Below are 15,444 nucleotides of genomic sequence, written 5' to 3' on the forward strand. Positions count from 1 at the left end.
TGCACGAGTATGTTAACTGTTCAAATTGCTGCTGTTGTTTTGAGAGTAGCAGTCTTGTAACTTGTAAAAAAATTCCTCAGTCTCACATAGATCCGGCAGTTCATCATATACTGTACTTATTTCAGTATTTGAAATTCAGCACAATCAAAGCTGTGCACTCTAATTTGGTGTAGTAATGAATTAGTGCTTCTGTTTTGTGAAATAATGCACAGATGAATATATATAATAGCCTATACATATGTAAAAGTAGTTCAGTTTTGAAAATTTTCCACCTGGTATACCATTATAATTAACAGATCAAAAAATTAGCTGGTTTTCTACATAAACCAGGTAAATGTAGTGCTTCATTTTTGGGACTTTAGCTGCTCACTCTGACATATTCCAGGTATTTGATATATCATAGGTATTAGACATATCATGGGTATCTGACATATTCTTGTTTGAGATGCTGAAAGTCATTGATACATTGACTTATCAATAAGTCATTGATACATTGATTTATCAATGATTATTTAGCAATAGGTTGAAATAGTGCAGTGTCAATCAATATAAAATAGGTCTGTTACTTTATGGTGTGCCTTTATAATGGATCTTTTTGAAAATTTTCACTAGGATTCACTAAATTTTCCTAAATCAATATGACAATGTGACATGTATGCATTGATCAGTAAAGCTTACTTAGCCCCTCTGACCATTCCTTGCACTCACATTTTATTGATAGCTTTTTAAGCCCCAGTTATCGGAGATTCGGCCACGTATAATTTTTCATCTGTCTGTCTGTTTGTCTATAAAAATTTTTAGCCATGGCCATAACTTTTGAACGGTTAGTGTTAAGGCTTTCATATTTCACATGTGTATTCCTTGTGACAAGAGTCATAAGACCTTTCTTTCTTTTGGTACCAGAATTACTTTGCTGCCATAGGGGGGTATCAAAACTTCACAGACACATCTTGTTTTTGCTTGTAACATCTGCATGAATTAATGATTTCAGGTTCTACCAGTAAAATTCCCTGTCTTCCTATTGAGAAGCATATTAAGAAAATTATTGTCTGATCATAGCACCAATCACCTACTGACTTTGAAGACATACATAATAGACAGTTTTAATTTAGCTTAAACTTTATTACACAAGTGTAATCCCATGGGGATCCATGTTTGAATAGATCCTTGGTTGTCGTAAGAGGTGGCTAAATGGGATGGTTCCTCACCATCAATGGTGATGTTTCCATATGAGTGAAATATTCTCGAGTGGGACGTTAAACAATATGCAATCAATCAATCTTACACTTATAAGTGCTGTAATAAATATAGATAATTTACCATGCTTTACCTTTGCAATAGCTAGTGAAGTGGAATAAGGGGGGGAAAAACATCATAAGTCATCTGTCCAGTGATAACAGAATGACTCTATTCCTCATTGAACTTTGGTTGATGAATGTACATGATATAATTCTGAATTGCTGCTTTTATTTTTTATTTGATACACATTCTAGTTTGTTTTGATAATTGTAGAAATGAATCAGAATCGAAGGAGGAAGGGAAACAGGATGGAGAAGGTAAATTGATGAAGAGGAAACTTAGAGACTGCATTAATTACTAAATTACCATGTAAACTTTTACATATACACGTATGTTACTTGATACGTTTGTTATAACACAAAGCAAAATGTACACATATGCTTACATATATTCTTACTAAGGCCATGTGTGGCCCTGCCAATTCAAAAACTAGAATCAAACTTGATGATTTTAAGTTTTTTATGGTATCAAAAATATATAGAAACCATCATTCTGAATTTCCTGATGAAAGATATACGATTATGGTGTCATTTTCAAAGTACCCTATGCATTGTGACATAAACCACGATGTCTTTATGTTTTGTCAAATTTTCATTCATTTGAAAACGACTGATTTCGGATATTTTCAAAAAACATTTACAGAGGACAACCTTTATCAATTTTTTAAAATGTTTTTATTAATGAAACTGTGACAAATTATTGATACACATCAGTAATTGTTTTGATAGAGGGATATGCTCATATTTAAATTCTTTGTAATATATTTCAAAATACAACATTTTCCACCAAAGAAATTGACAACTTTACATATTTGCAGCCTTTATTCTTCCACAGACTGATGAAATTACAGAAGAAATGCTTTATCGCTAGTAAAGATATAGAGTTACTACATTATGCTAAATATTTGGCATAAGTGGGCATTTGTCTGAACAGGAAATAAATCAGGGCCATTTTATTCATAAAATGAACTTCTCTAGGTACAGTGGCAGACATGTCAGCCCTGTTTAGTGATTTATAGATGCATCATTAGAAATTTGAAAATCAATATCATTTTTTAACTTTAAATAAGTATGTAATGCTAAATGAATTTAAAATAGTTTGGGCCTAGAGAGAGGAAATTTTCTTGGTGTTCCGTAACTTTTCTGAATGTAAAATTGTTGCTTGACAAGTCTTAGAATATCAAGTTGTATCTAAAGCTGATCAGTACTCTGTGTGAATTTCTGTGATTTTGTTCTTTAGTCGGTACAGAGGAGGCCATGGCTGTTGAGGATGAGGGAACAGAGTCCGAGTGTTACTGGTGAGTACTGACCACAGATCTGTTCTAGTCTGAGTGTTACTGGTGACTACTGACCAAGGATCTGTTCTAGTCCCGAGTGTTACTGGTGAGTACTGACCACGGATCTGTTATAGTCTGAGTGTTACTGGTGAGTACTGACCACGGATCTGTTTTAATCTGAGTGTTTTTGGTGAGTACTGACCACGGATCTGTTTTAATCTGAGTGTTTTTGGTGAGTACTGACCATGGATCTGTTCTAGTCCGAGTGTTACTGGTGAGTACTGACCACGGATCTGTTCTAGTCTGAGTGTTACTGGTGAGCACTGACCACGGATCTGTTCTAGTATGTGTGTTACTGGTGAGTACTGACCACGGATCTGTTCTAGTATGAGTGTTACTGTTGAGTACTGACCACAGATCTGTTCTAGTCTGAGTGTTACTGGTGAGTACTGACCACGGATCTGTTCTAGTCTGAGTGTTACTGGTGAATACTGACCACGGATCTGTTCTAGTCTGAGTGTTACTGGTGAGTACTGACCACAGATCTGTTCTAGTCCGAGTGTTACTGGTGAGTACTGACCACGGATCTGTTCTAGTCTGAGTGTTACTGGTGAGTACTGACCACAGATCTGTTCTAGTCTGAGTGTTACTGGTGAGTACTGACCACGGATCTGTTCTAGTACATTGCCCTGGGTCATAAAAGAAAAAAATTATTAAGAAAATTGTATTATTATGATGTAGAATCTATATTAAATTGATGGTAATCTCAATAGAAAGCAGAATAAGATGAGACTATTACCAGTAAAGGCCTTTTAATGCAATTTAGTATTATGCTGTGGAAATTACTATTTTTCTCTGAATGCTTTTTTCATAAGATGGACAATAAGCCACTTTCAGTAGAAAAGGACTTTTTCTAAAAGTCATGAATATATAAATGACAATGAAAATGCAGTATTTTGATCAACACATGCTTGACATTTTCTGTGAAGCTGTAGATACATGTATTTTTTCCAGTGGTAAAGGCAGAAATCTGGGAACTGTGGAGATACAGTGTGGGTTTTGTTTTCGCTGGTTCCACCAGGAGTGTATAGGCTGCTATTTGGGGTAATTAGTTGTACTCACTAGTTAAGAAGGTATAACACACCAAAGGAAATGTATTACATGTAGATGAAAATTGGAAGATATATGCACAATAATATTTCAAATTGAAAACCTTAAAATTTACCTTATTTAGTGAAATATTGCAGTTTTACTTAAATCCATGTGGACTCACAATCTAAAGAGTGACAACCTTACATCTTAAGCCACTGAACTAAGTGGCTAGGCCAGAAATTTTAAAAGAACCATTTACATATCTCTGATGGAAGTCAGCCATTACAGCAATGTGTTATTCCTCCGTCATTGAAAAATTTAGAGCTAACTTTTGGGTGTTATTTCATTATTGGTCCTATTTTACATTTTTTAAAAGTCATCAATATCTAAGTTTTAATCTCAACTAATTTAATTGTACATATCAAACGAGGCAGTTGAAAAGATGATGATTATGTTTTATTTCAGGACAGTTATTCCTTTTATGACAAATTATCAATTTGCCTGCAGAGGATGCAGTCCCAACAGTTTAGAAAATTTTACAAAGAAAGTATCAAGTAAGTATTGTTCGACATGGATTGTGTATGGTAAAGAAATTTTAATTTACTTAGGACTATTTGTATTCGCCAACTGCCGCTAATGAAAATATTTGGGTCAAATGATATTTGCGAGTGAGCTTATGAATGATATATTTTTGATTATGGATCAACTTAATGACTTGTTGCGAGAACAGATATTTGTGGAAAAGTGGTACTCGCTAATGTCCCAAATATTTTTCTCACAGGACTGAAAGTTGCTGAGTATTTTTGTCTTGCCATGTAAACAGCTATTAGTTTATGTCCTCCATCTGTCCTCTGTCTGTCGTCTGTTAGTTCTGATTAGTAATTAGCTTATAAGTGAATGAGCTGTAGAGTATTTCCTCAGTAACTCCATTTACAGGTAGATCTTGGTAAGAACATGATAACACTACCATTTTTTTCCTACATTGACCTTTAACCTAAATGTTTTTAATAAACTAAAGATTTTTGATTGGTTTGACCTTCAATTTGACCTATATGACCTTAACCTTTCATTTCTAAGTAACATACAGTGGATGTCTAGATTTAAACAAAGATACTCCTGGGTGAGAATGTGACTAATATAGGCTGGTATATCAAGGGAAGTGAAAGGTTTGATTTTAATCAGACTCTAGATTTAAACAAAGATTCGTCTTAGTGAGAAGATGACTAATATAGGCTGGTATAGCGAGGGAAGTGAGAGGTTTGATTTTAATCAGACTTAAGATTTAAACATAAATACGTCTTAGTGAGGAAGGCTCGGCAAAATAAAACGGAACATCAGAGTGTCTGTAACAGATACAATCTTAAATCTACATAGCAATATATTGAGCTCTGAGTATGGTATAAAACTTTATATCAAATTCTATCATGTACAAATCGGGATTGTTTTTAGTATGAAAATCGTAATGTTTCATTCACTGTGTCTGACTGTGCTTCCAAAAAAAATAAGATAATTTTGAATGAGTTTTCGCTAAATGTTGTTTATCTGACCTACAAGGATGCTAAGTAAAACCTGAATCATGGCAAAAGTACATACTATATATAGATATAGAATATCAATTTCATGTATTTGTGTACCACAGCAAATCTTATTTTTAGGTCAGAAATAATTGGGTATGCTTTTGTCCCGCTTGCCAGATATTGAGCTGCACTGTGTAACTGAGCTCCTAACACTTGGGTAAAATTATTTATAATATTGATAAACAAACGGAATTGAGGCAGTTTGACATCGACAAAAGGTTATTTTAAATTAACTCTGACAAAGGACTCATGCATCTTTTCAAGGGTCCTAACATAGACTGTCTATAAATTGTATGAAACACTATTGCAATATCTCAGTAAAATAAGCAAAGCAAACAATTTCTGAATTTTGCTAAGTGAATTTAACATCCAATTTTTTTCTTTTCCCCATTCACAGTAATGATACCCACACAAATGAAGTTTAGGGGGGGGGGGTGTTATACTGAAATCACCTTGTTTTTAGTTTATCATAATTTGTGGTTTTAATTATCAATTAACAGATAGAGGAAACTATCAATTTCCAGGAAGTATTGGAGATGCATGTATTTATCATGATTTTGAGAAATAAGTGTAATTTTATATTTTTATTTCCTATTATTTCATTAATTTACCCTTATTTCCTCCTTGATTTTTTTAAATTTTCTTTATTTTAATAATTTTTGGAAAATGGTTTGAAGTGCAAATTTGTCACTCATATATCTCTGCATATGTGCACTTTGTGTAGGGACTGGAAGCTGTTAATAGACTTTATATAGAAACATCTAATTTGTGCTCTTTTGATAATTTGTCCTTTTTGTAAACATTAGTGTTTAAGTAGGTAGTCTCTGTCTTATCACATATTTTCTAGGTAAATCTAAACAACTTTTGCCAATTGTTGTCCATATTAAAAAATTCTCAGATTTCTGGGGTAGATCCGTAACAATGATAGGTAACCATCATCTATAAATCTATGGTGATAAAATATTCATTCTGCATTCTGGAAATTATAGATAATATTATCCATGATGTCCTTCACGTATGTCGGTAATTTCCGGTGATGAACAAGCTCCCATGGCAGCCCCTATTATTTGTTTGACGTGATACTAGTATTTTCCATTGAATTCATAATCATTTGAAATAACTTTTAAAGTGATGACTTAACAATGATGCTGATTTGGTGAAAAATTCATTTGATTTCTTAGTAAAAAAAAAGTTTCGTTTGGAGTTCATCTGCACTAAGCACGCGGGGCTACTTTTCTCTGGAATGTGTCTTCCCCATTCTAATTTTAGTGCTATTTATAGAATGGGAATTTCCACACGAGCATTATAAACGAAATGCATTCATTTGATTTTTGTTTTTCATTGTTATCAAAAATAAACACAACCAAAGATATGAATAAAATACAAATTGATTTAAAGAAACAACATACATAGGCGTAGTGATGACGTGGCAGAATAGTCAACTTGATGACGTAGACCACTGACTGGCATGGTAGAGGTAGACATATTACACGAGTTTCCGATATGAATTGTCTGCTTTACGAGATCGATAACATGACGGAGCAAGCAGCGACTTATGATCTGGGAGATATTTATGAATTGAACTGCGTTATATGGGGCTCTGTCAACTAGTGTGTTTTAGATGGAGAAGTGTTGAGCTTTTTACTTGATATTGAAATGGAGCCGAGTTGCATTCCACCATTCCTATGACACAACCAGTGTTCAACGTCTCCTCCAACACAATGTAGCATACATCCAGTCACCACTTGTTCTCTTCCTTTATATCTAATTCAGCTTTTAACCATTGCACCTTTAATTTGGTGTATAATCCATTTAATTTTGCACAGTAACTCTACCTAACCTGAACGCACAGCCAGTTTTGTTGTTGTTTTCATTGTTACATATATGTATTCCTATGCGCCCTTTTAAAAACATTAATTTAACTACATATGTATTTGTTTTTCTATTTTAAAAATGTAATTAAATGATAAGAAATAAGACTTAAAATTCTTTGTTTAATGCATGTTTCAAACGAAAAATTCATTTGATGCATGCATCTAACAAAGAATTATAAGTTTCATTTCTGAAGTAATTTTTCTCAAGGATATATCTGAAAAAGTCTTCAATAAGATCAGATTTGCTGGATTAAAGAATAATCCAATAGAAGATTGTCTGATGCATTAACTTCTTCCACGGATTTCATCAATTATACATACTCCACGTTAGGGCACACGCTTCTTACATTGTAACTGACAGGATAATATTTTTCGATAGAATTCAGTATTTTGTATAAAATCCAAAGCATCTTTGATGTAGGTAGTTGGTTTCTGGATACTCTCTGCTTTTTTATTCACTCTTGTTGTCTTTATCTGTATAACAAATATATAAACTGTTCCCAATAAACATTCAAATGATGAGGGGATCAGAATGGTAAGAAATGATGTAAGATATCTAATTTTTCCATATATACAGTGTACTCCACTTATGTTGAAGTCACTTTTATTGAATCAACTATTATATTGAAGTTAAAATAAATCCCTAATTTTAAACATTACATATGTAGTTTAACATGGGTTGTATTGAACTTTGGATATAATAAACAATTCAGGTTGGTCCCCTGAATTTCAATATATTCGGAGTAGCCTGTATCTTGTCATGAAAAAATGTTTTCGTCACACGATAGGTAATTCAGCAGTTATTTTGTGGGCTTTATTGAGTGAAGACTTGCCATGATAGGAGATTAGAATGACACTTGTCATTGTCATAACAAATCCTACTGATTACTCCAAACATTTGTACGATCACAAATCAAATGTATGGTTTTGTGTTGAATCAAATGGGGAAAATGCTATAATGTGCAAAAATTTAAAACTCCTGGTGAGTTTTCAGATAACCTTGCTATGATTGGCATACAAAGTTACCCTGAATGGGATGTTACAAGATCTTTGTGTCCTGGAACAAGTGACGGAATCACAGGACGTAAATCTAATTAGTGTTTATTAGAGATCAACATTTGTTTGGAAAAAACGCCTTCATTACTGCATTATAATTTGCAGGTTTTTCTCAGATCTGTTATACTGCCATAGCTAATCTCAACCACCAGACGCAACTCAGTGGAGAAAGCAGACCCATGTTCTCCCGAGACAGGGTAAGTACCATCTCTAGTGATCGCCTCCACTCGGCTTATTAACAGGGGTGTGATTTTTCCTTCACTCGGCTTATTAATAGGGGTGTGATTTTTCCTTCACTTGGCTTATTAACAGGGGTGTGATTTTTCCTTCACTCGGCTTATTAACAGGGATGTGATTTTTCCTTCACTCGGCTTATTAATAGGGGTGATTTTTCCTCTTTTCAGAGGAAATCCTCTGATTTGCTCAATTTTCCAAAAAATGAAACACTCTGGATTTGATCTAAAGTGGCAGAAAAAGATATTTTTCCAGGTAGGGTGAGATGTTTTCCTCCCTTTTTGACCAGTTTTCCTCTGATTTCTGGGGAATTCAGTCACATCCCTGTATTAAGGAGTAAAACATACCAATCAAAATTGGAGTTTAAATTTGATAGGGGATGCTTACTCCTCCTAGGCACCTGATCCCACCTCTGGTATGTCCAGGGGTCTGTTTGCCCAACTCTCTATTTTTTATTCCTTATAGGAGTTACGAAATTGAGCACTGTTCGTTATCTTCACCTTTCATCAGAGTTGTCAGGGGAAAATATATGGATGTGATTATTTTAGTATGCTCAATACTTTGTGTAGGCTTTAGTAATAGATATCTGCATGTCTCAAGTCAATGAATGCACCATCACAATCAATATTGTGCTTTGTGATATGATAGAAAAATTCCAAGCTTTCTGATTGGCTGAGTTTCAACAAACTACAAAAGGTTGGATGTTATATTCACATGCCTTGGAGGTGAATATAACATTTGATTTTTCCAACAACGGATCAAAATTCATTTGGGAATTTTCAAATTGATGCTATATGTATTAGTATTGTTTGGGCATTCAATGAAAACTTACATCTCTATTCACTTTCAACTAGACCTTACACTATTATTATAAAGAAAAGGTGATTTCTATCATGAACTGGACTAACAATTCTTGAATTATAGTGACTAGTGATGCACCGATTATCGCAAACTTTCGATTGTTGGTCGCTATAACTGAAACAATGTGAATAATCAATTGTCATTTTGAAATAAAAAAAATCGACGACATTGGTATTTTTAAAAAGATCTGTCCCTATCCCGAGAAAACAAAATCGAAAGTATGAGATAATTAACTGTTCTAATTTTTACTGATTTTATTTTAATTAAGATAATTTAGGGTAAAAATAAAGTAGATTTGATATATTTATGCCATGAATTTGAAATGAATGAAATTCGATTATTTTTCGATTAATCAATCGAAAGGTGCATCTGATTAATCCGATTATTGATTATTATTTATTCTCCAATTGCCCATAACTCATAGTAACAGCAAACTCAATCTAAAGATGGTCAATCGTTTGTTAAGTTGCAGTAGCCAATTTTGATGTTTTAAAGTATTCAATCATTTGATAAAACAATTCATGCATGGTATAAATGCATAGTGCAAAAATGATAATGTTAAAGCTTCCAGCTCAAGGAATATTGTACATCTCAGGTAACTAAAGCATCTTATTGACCTAGGAAATGTCATTGTACTGATCTAGGAAATGTCATCGTATTGACCTAAGAAATGTCATCGTATTGACCTAGGAAATGTCATCGTATTGACCTAGGAAATGTCATCGTATTGACCTAGGAAATGTCATCGTACTGATCTAGGAAATGTCATCGTATTGACCTAGGAAATGTCATTGTATTGACCTAGGAAATGTCATTGTGCTGATCTAGGAAATGCCATCGTATTGACCTAGGAAATGTCATCGTATTGACCTAGGAAATGTCATTATACTGACCTTGGAAATGTCATGGTATTGAACTAGGAAATGTCATCATATTGACCTCGGATATTTCATCGTATTGACCTTGAAAATGCCATTTTATTGACTTAGGAAATATTGTACTTAACTAAGGAAATGTCATCGTATTGACCTAGGAAATGTCATTGTACTGACCTTGGAAATGTCATCATATTGACCTAGGAAATGTCATCATATTGACCTCGGATATGTCATCGTATTGACCTTGAAAATGCTATAGTATTGACATAGGAAATATTGTATTTAACTAAGGAAATGTCATCATATTGACTTAGGAAATGTCATTGTATTGACCTAGGAAATGTCATTGTACTGATCTAGGAAATGTCATTGTACTGACCTAGGAAATGCCATTGTATTGACCTAGGAAATATTGTATTTAACTAAGGAAATGTCAGTATTTGTATGATATTAATTTTGTAATATATTTTGGTGGTGGTCATTACTTGTCACTGTACCAAAGACACCAAGATGCTGATTCCATGCCGTACTATTCACTGATATTGGCTGAACCTGATAGCAGAATATTTTAAAGCAGTTTGTAATCACTGTAGAAAAAACTTTTTGATTTTGATATGTATTGATGATTTCAGGAGATAATTCCATTCATCGACAAACAATGGGAAAATCTGACCACTCAGAGCAGACGTACTAAACAGACATGGCATGCCACAGTTGCCAAAACTCTGGTAAGAAGACGTCGACTTGTTGTGACTAGTGTAATTCTTAGTTTTTTAAGTTTTCTAGATAGCTCTATAGGTTGTTCAGTTCCATGAAACCATGACAACATCGGGCACACTTTGCTGAATTTGTACATGTCATTGTAGAAATGTTTATTTACATCTGAGGGAGATACACACTAATATTAAACACGTAAATATCCTCCCATGTGTATATAAAAGAACATAAGTACTATTGTTGTAGTACATAACTATTGTTAGTAGTACAAATGTATTATCATTTAAGTTTTGTAGCACTGTGATATTGACTGGTTTGACTGTAGTTGTATTGGTAGAGCCAAGTTGCTGAGACTCTGCATTTCCAGCTTCCTTTTTCAGTCCAAAGAGACAGAGCTGTTTACTTACAAAGAAGAAGTTTTGGGAGACCCCCATTTTGGACTCTCCATACCTGTAAGAGCTTTCTTACTGTCTGCTGGTATTTTGCAGCTTTGAATTAGCTTTGGTCATTCTAGCCATTAGTTTCAGTGTATTTGTCTATGTTTCATTTCTGAGATCTGCATGATTATAATACTAATTGTCTTCTTAAAACTAGGATCTCTACAAAGTTGGTCCATTTTGTGAAGTTTTAAAACAGAGTGGTAGTGTACCATCCATTGGGAAAAGTGGGGGACTCGGAGATAGTGGTAAGTTTAAGACTTATTGGTAAATTAGGGAAAGTGGTAACTGGAGGACATGGTGATGGTAATAGTGGTAAGTAAAGGATGATTGTAACTGGTAAGACAGATTGAGGACCGGGATTGTGGTAATGTAAAATTTAAGGATTGTAGTAAGTGGAGGACTGTGTGGTATGCTGGGCACTGTAAAATTGTGGAAGGTTGTGAGATTGAGGTAAGTGGGGGAAATGTGAGATTGTGGTAAGTGGGGGACTGCGATATCGTGTGAAGTGGGGGACTATGAGATTGTGGTAAGTGGGGGACTGCGAGATTGTGGTAAGTGGGGGAATGCGAGATTGTGGTAAATGAGGGAATGTGAAATTGTGGTAAGTGGAAGGCTGTAAGATTGTGGTAAGTGGAAGGCTGTAAGATTGTGGTAAGTGGAAAGCTGTAAGATTGTGGTAAGTGGAAGGCTGTGAGATTGTGTGAAGTTTAAGGCTGTGAGATTGTGTTAAGTGGGGGACTGTGAGATTGTAGTAAGTTGGGGGACTGTGAGATTGTTATAAGTGGAGGACAGTGAGATCGTGGTAAGTGGAGGACTGTGAGATCATGGTTAGTGGAGGACTGTGAGATTGTGATAAGTGGAAGACTGTGATATTGTAGTAAGTGGAGGACTGTGAGATTGTGATAAGTGGAGGACTGTGAGATTGTGGTAAGTGGAGGACTGTGAGATTGTGATAAGTGGAGGACTGTGAGATTGTGGTAAGTGGAGGACTGTGAGATTGTGATAAGTGGAGGACTGTGAGATTGTGATAAGTGGAGGACTGTGAGATTGTGATAAGTGGAAGACTGAGATTGTGATAAGTGGAGGACTGTGATGTTGTAGTAAGTGGAGGACTGTGATATTGTAGTAAGTGGAGGACTGTGAGATTGTAGTAAGTGGAGGACTGTGAGATTGTGGTAAGTGGAGGACTGTGAGATTGTGATAAGTGGAGGACTGTGAGATTGTGATAAGTGGAGGACTGTGAGATTGTGATAAGTGGAGGACTGTGAGATTGTGATAAGTGGAAGACTGTGAGATTGTGATAAGTGGAGGACTGTGATATTGAATTAAGTGGAGGACTGTGATATTGTAGTAAGTGGAGGACTGTGAGATTGTAGTAAGTGGAGGACTGTGAGATTGTGATAAGTGGAGGACTGTGAGATTGTGGTAAGTGGAGAACTGTGAGATTGTGATAAGTGGAGGACTGTGATATTGTAGTAAGTGGAGGACTGTGAGATTGTGGTAAGTGGAGGACTGTGAGATTGTGGTAAGTGGAGGACTGTGAGATTGTGATAAGTGGAAGACTGTGAGATTGTAGTAAGTGGAGGACTGTGAGATTGTGGTAAGTGGAGGACTGTGAGATTGTGATAAGTGGAGGACTGTGAGATTGTAGTAAGTGGAGGACTGTGAGATTGTGATAAGTGGAAGACTGTGAGATTGTGATAAGTGGAGGACTGTGATATTGAATTAAGTGGAGGACTGTGATATTGTAGTAAGTGGAGGACTGTGAGATTGTAGTAAGTGGAGGACTGTGAGATTGTGATAAGTGGAGGACTGTGAGATTGTGATAAGTGGAGGACTGTGATATTGTAGTAAGTGGAGGACTGTGAGATTGTGGTAAGTGGAGGACTGTGAGATTGTGGTAAGTGGAGGACTGTGAGATTGTGATAAGTGGAAGACTGTGATATTGTAGTAAGTGGAGGACTGTGAGATTGTAGTAAGTGGAGGACTGTGAGATTGTAGTAAGTGGAGGACTGTGAGATTGTGGTAAGTGGAGGACTGAAGAGCAGGTGCACTTGATATACTCATACCATCTACACAGTGTATACTTTTCTGAAATCAAGTGTAATGATGTACTCTTCTGAAGTACACTTTTATACACCCAGCTGTAGTCATGTGTTGATGGGTGTATTTGGAGTCATGTGTTGATGGGTGTATTTGGAGTCATGTGTTGATGGGTGTATTTGGAGTCATGTGTTGATGGGTGTATTTCAACATGACAGAAATATAGAAAACATGAACATTTAATAGAAATCTAATTCCAGTTTCATTAGGAAATTATTGTTTGTTGGTTTTTATCTAATACTTCTAAGAAGAATAACAAAAATACTCACTAAGAATCCTGATCCAGAGTTGTAGATCAATGACAGAAAAATATAGGAAGAGAAAATCAGAATGTCATTTGTCCAAATGTCATTTTACAAGTCATATTGAAAATACGCCTTTCCCAATACACCAAAATACACTTGATGTATGGTGTAACTTTTGAACATTAAGTATTCAGTGATGTAAGCAAATCAAGTGCATCCTAAGATGCGAGAATTGTGTTAGCTATTGGATTATCAGGACTGCACCGGACAGAAGGTTAATGTGTTTGTACAGCAGAGGAGCACAGCAAGTTTATGTCAGTAAAGACTAACAAGTATTGGAGACATGTAATATTTATATGAAAGAGACCTGGAGTCAAAGATGTGGATTTGAGAAGTTAAGACGGAAACTGTTTATGACATCAGTAGTTAGATATGATTTATGTCTTGTCCATTTATATTTGTTAGAATACTTTTAATTTTGTATGCTATGCAATTTCACTTTACAAAACGTAAATCTGATTTGCAGGAAAAGGCAGAGGATACAAAAGAAAGGCACCAGACACAGTACAGATTCCTGGGGTCAAACAAAAGAGAGGGTATGTACAAACACTCACACAGAACAGATCCCGGGAGTCAACCTTTACACACAGTACAGATCCCAGGGGTCAACACTCACACACAGTACAGATCCCGGGGGTCAACCTTCACACAGTACAGATCCCAGGCGTCAACCTTCACACACAGTACAGATCCCAGGGATCAACCTTCACACACAGTACAGATCCCAGGGATCAACCTTCACACACAGTACAGATCCCAGGCGTCAACCTTCACACACAGTACAGATCCCGGGGGTTAACCTTCACACACAGTACAAATCCCAGAGGTCAACACTCGCACACAGTACAGATCCCAGGGGTCAACACACTCACACACAGTACAGATCCCGGGGGTTAACCTTCACACACAGTACAGATCCCAAGGGTCAACATTCACAGACAGTACAGATTCCAGGGGTCAACACACTCACACACAGTACAGATCCCAGGGGTCAACACACTCACACACAGTACAGATCCCGGGGGTTAACCTTCACACACAGTACAGATCCCAGGGATCAACCTTCACACACAGTACAGATCCCAGAGGTCAACCTTCACACACAGTACAGATCCCGGGGGTCAACCTTCACACACAGTACAGATCCCGGAGGTCAACACTCACACACTTTACAAATCCCAGGGGTTCCTGGCCCCAGTCCCAAAATAATGAAAGAGATTGCCGAGTGATGATAAATTAGTGGAATTCTATCACAAATTCTGGAATGAAGTTATAAAGCTCATCAAAATTACATTCATTACAGTGACCTAGGGCCTACTACGAAGTTAGCGCCTCATGGTTACCCACTAGAACACCCATTCAACAAGGACGGATACCGTTACATATTGGCAGAATCCGACCCCCACGCTCCAAACAGACAGGCGTTTGACGAGAGTTTGGACTGGGCAGGGAAGCCTATCCCGGGTTACCTCTACAGGACCTTTCTGGGGACAGACGTGCTCTTTGCATTGAATGACAGAGGTAGGATGGGTCTGAAACCAGTTTATGCATGAATTCAGTATGTTTGTCCTTAAAAAACATTAATTCAAATCTGATTTTCAAGGGAAAATTGGAAATGTCCTATTTATCTTCAGGATTTCATTTACTTCCAACAGAATGATGTTAAGTGTATTATTCACTGAGAATTTGATCTGTGGTGGTGTATTGGGTTCCGTAATGCCTCCGTTTGATT

The 15,444-nt window shown here is 36.0% G+C and overlaps 1 protein-coding gene across 1 annotated transcript in view; it reads left to right on the top strand.

The window, feature by feature from the left end:
• The window catches only part of LOC125672053 (set1/Ash2 histone methyltransferase complex subunit ASH2-like), a 39,466-nt gene that overhangs the window by 452 nt on the left and 23,570 nt on the right, over window positions 1-15,444 (top strand). The window contains exons 2-11 of the mRNA XM_048908123.2: window positions 1,513-1,556; window positions 2,539-2,596; window positions 3,590-3,679; window positions 4,133-4,221; window positions 8,280-8,371; window positions 10,780-10,875; window positions 11,245-11,316; window positions 11,459-11,549; window positions 14,179-14,248; window positions 15,016-15,233. Of these exons, the coding sequence (XP_048764080.1) occupies window positions 1,513-1,556; window positions 2,539-2,596; window positions 3,590-3,679; window positions 4,133-4,221; window positions 8,280-8,371; window positions 10,780-10,875; window positions 11,245-11,316; window positions 11,459-11,549; window positions 14,179-14,248; window positions 15,016-15,233 (920 nt within the window). The remainder of the gene's footprint in view (window positions 1-1,512; window positions 1,557-2,538; window positions 2,597-3,589; window positions 3,680-4,132; window positions 4,222-8,279; window positions 8,372-10,779; window positions 10,876-11,244; window positions 11,317-11,458; window positions 11,550-14,178; window positions 14,249-15,015; window positions 15,234-15,444) is intronic.

This window comes from Ostrea edulis, chromosome 4 (genome assembly GCF_947568905.1).
Source record: "Ostrea edulis chromosome 4, xbOstEdul1.1, whole genome shotgun sequence".
NCBI lineage: Eukaryota > Metazoa > Mollusca > Bivalvia > Ostreida > Ostreidae > Ostrea > Ostrea edulis.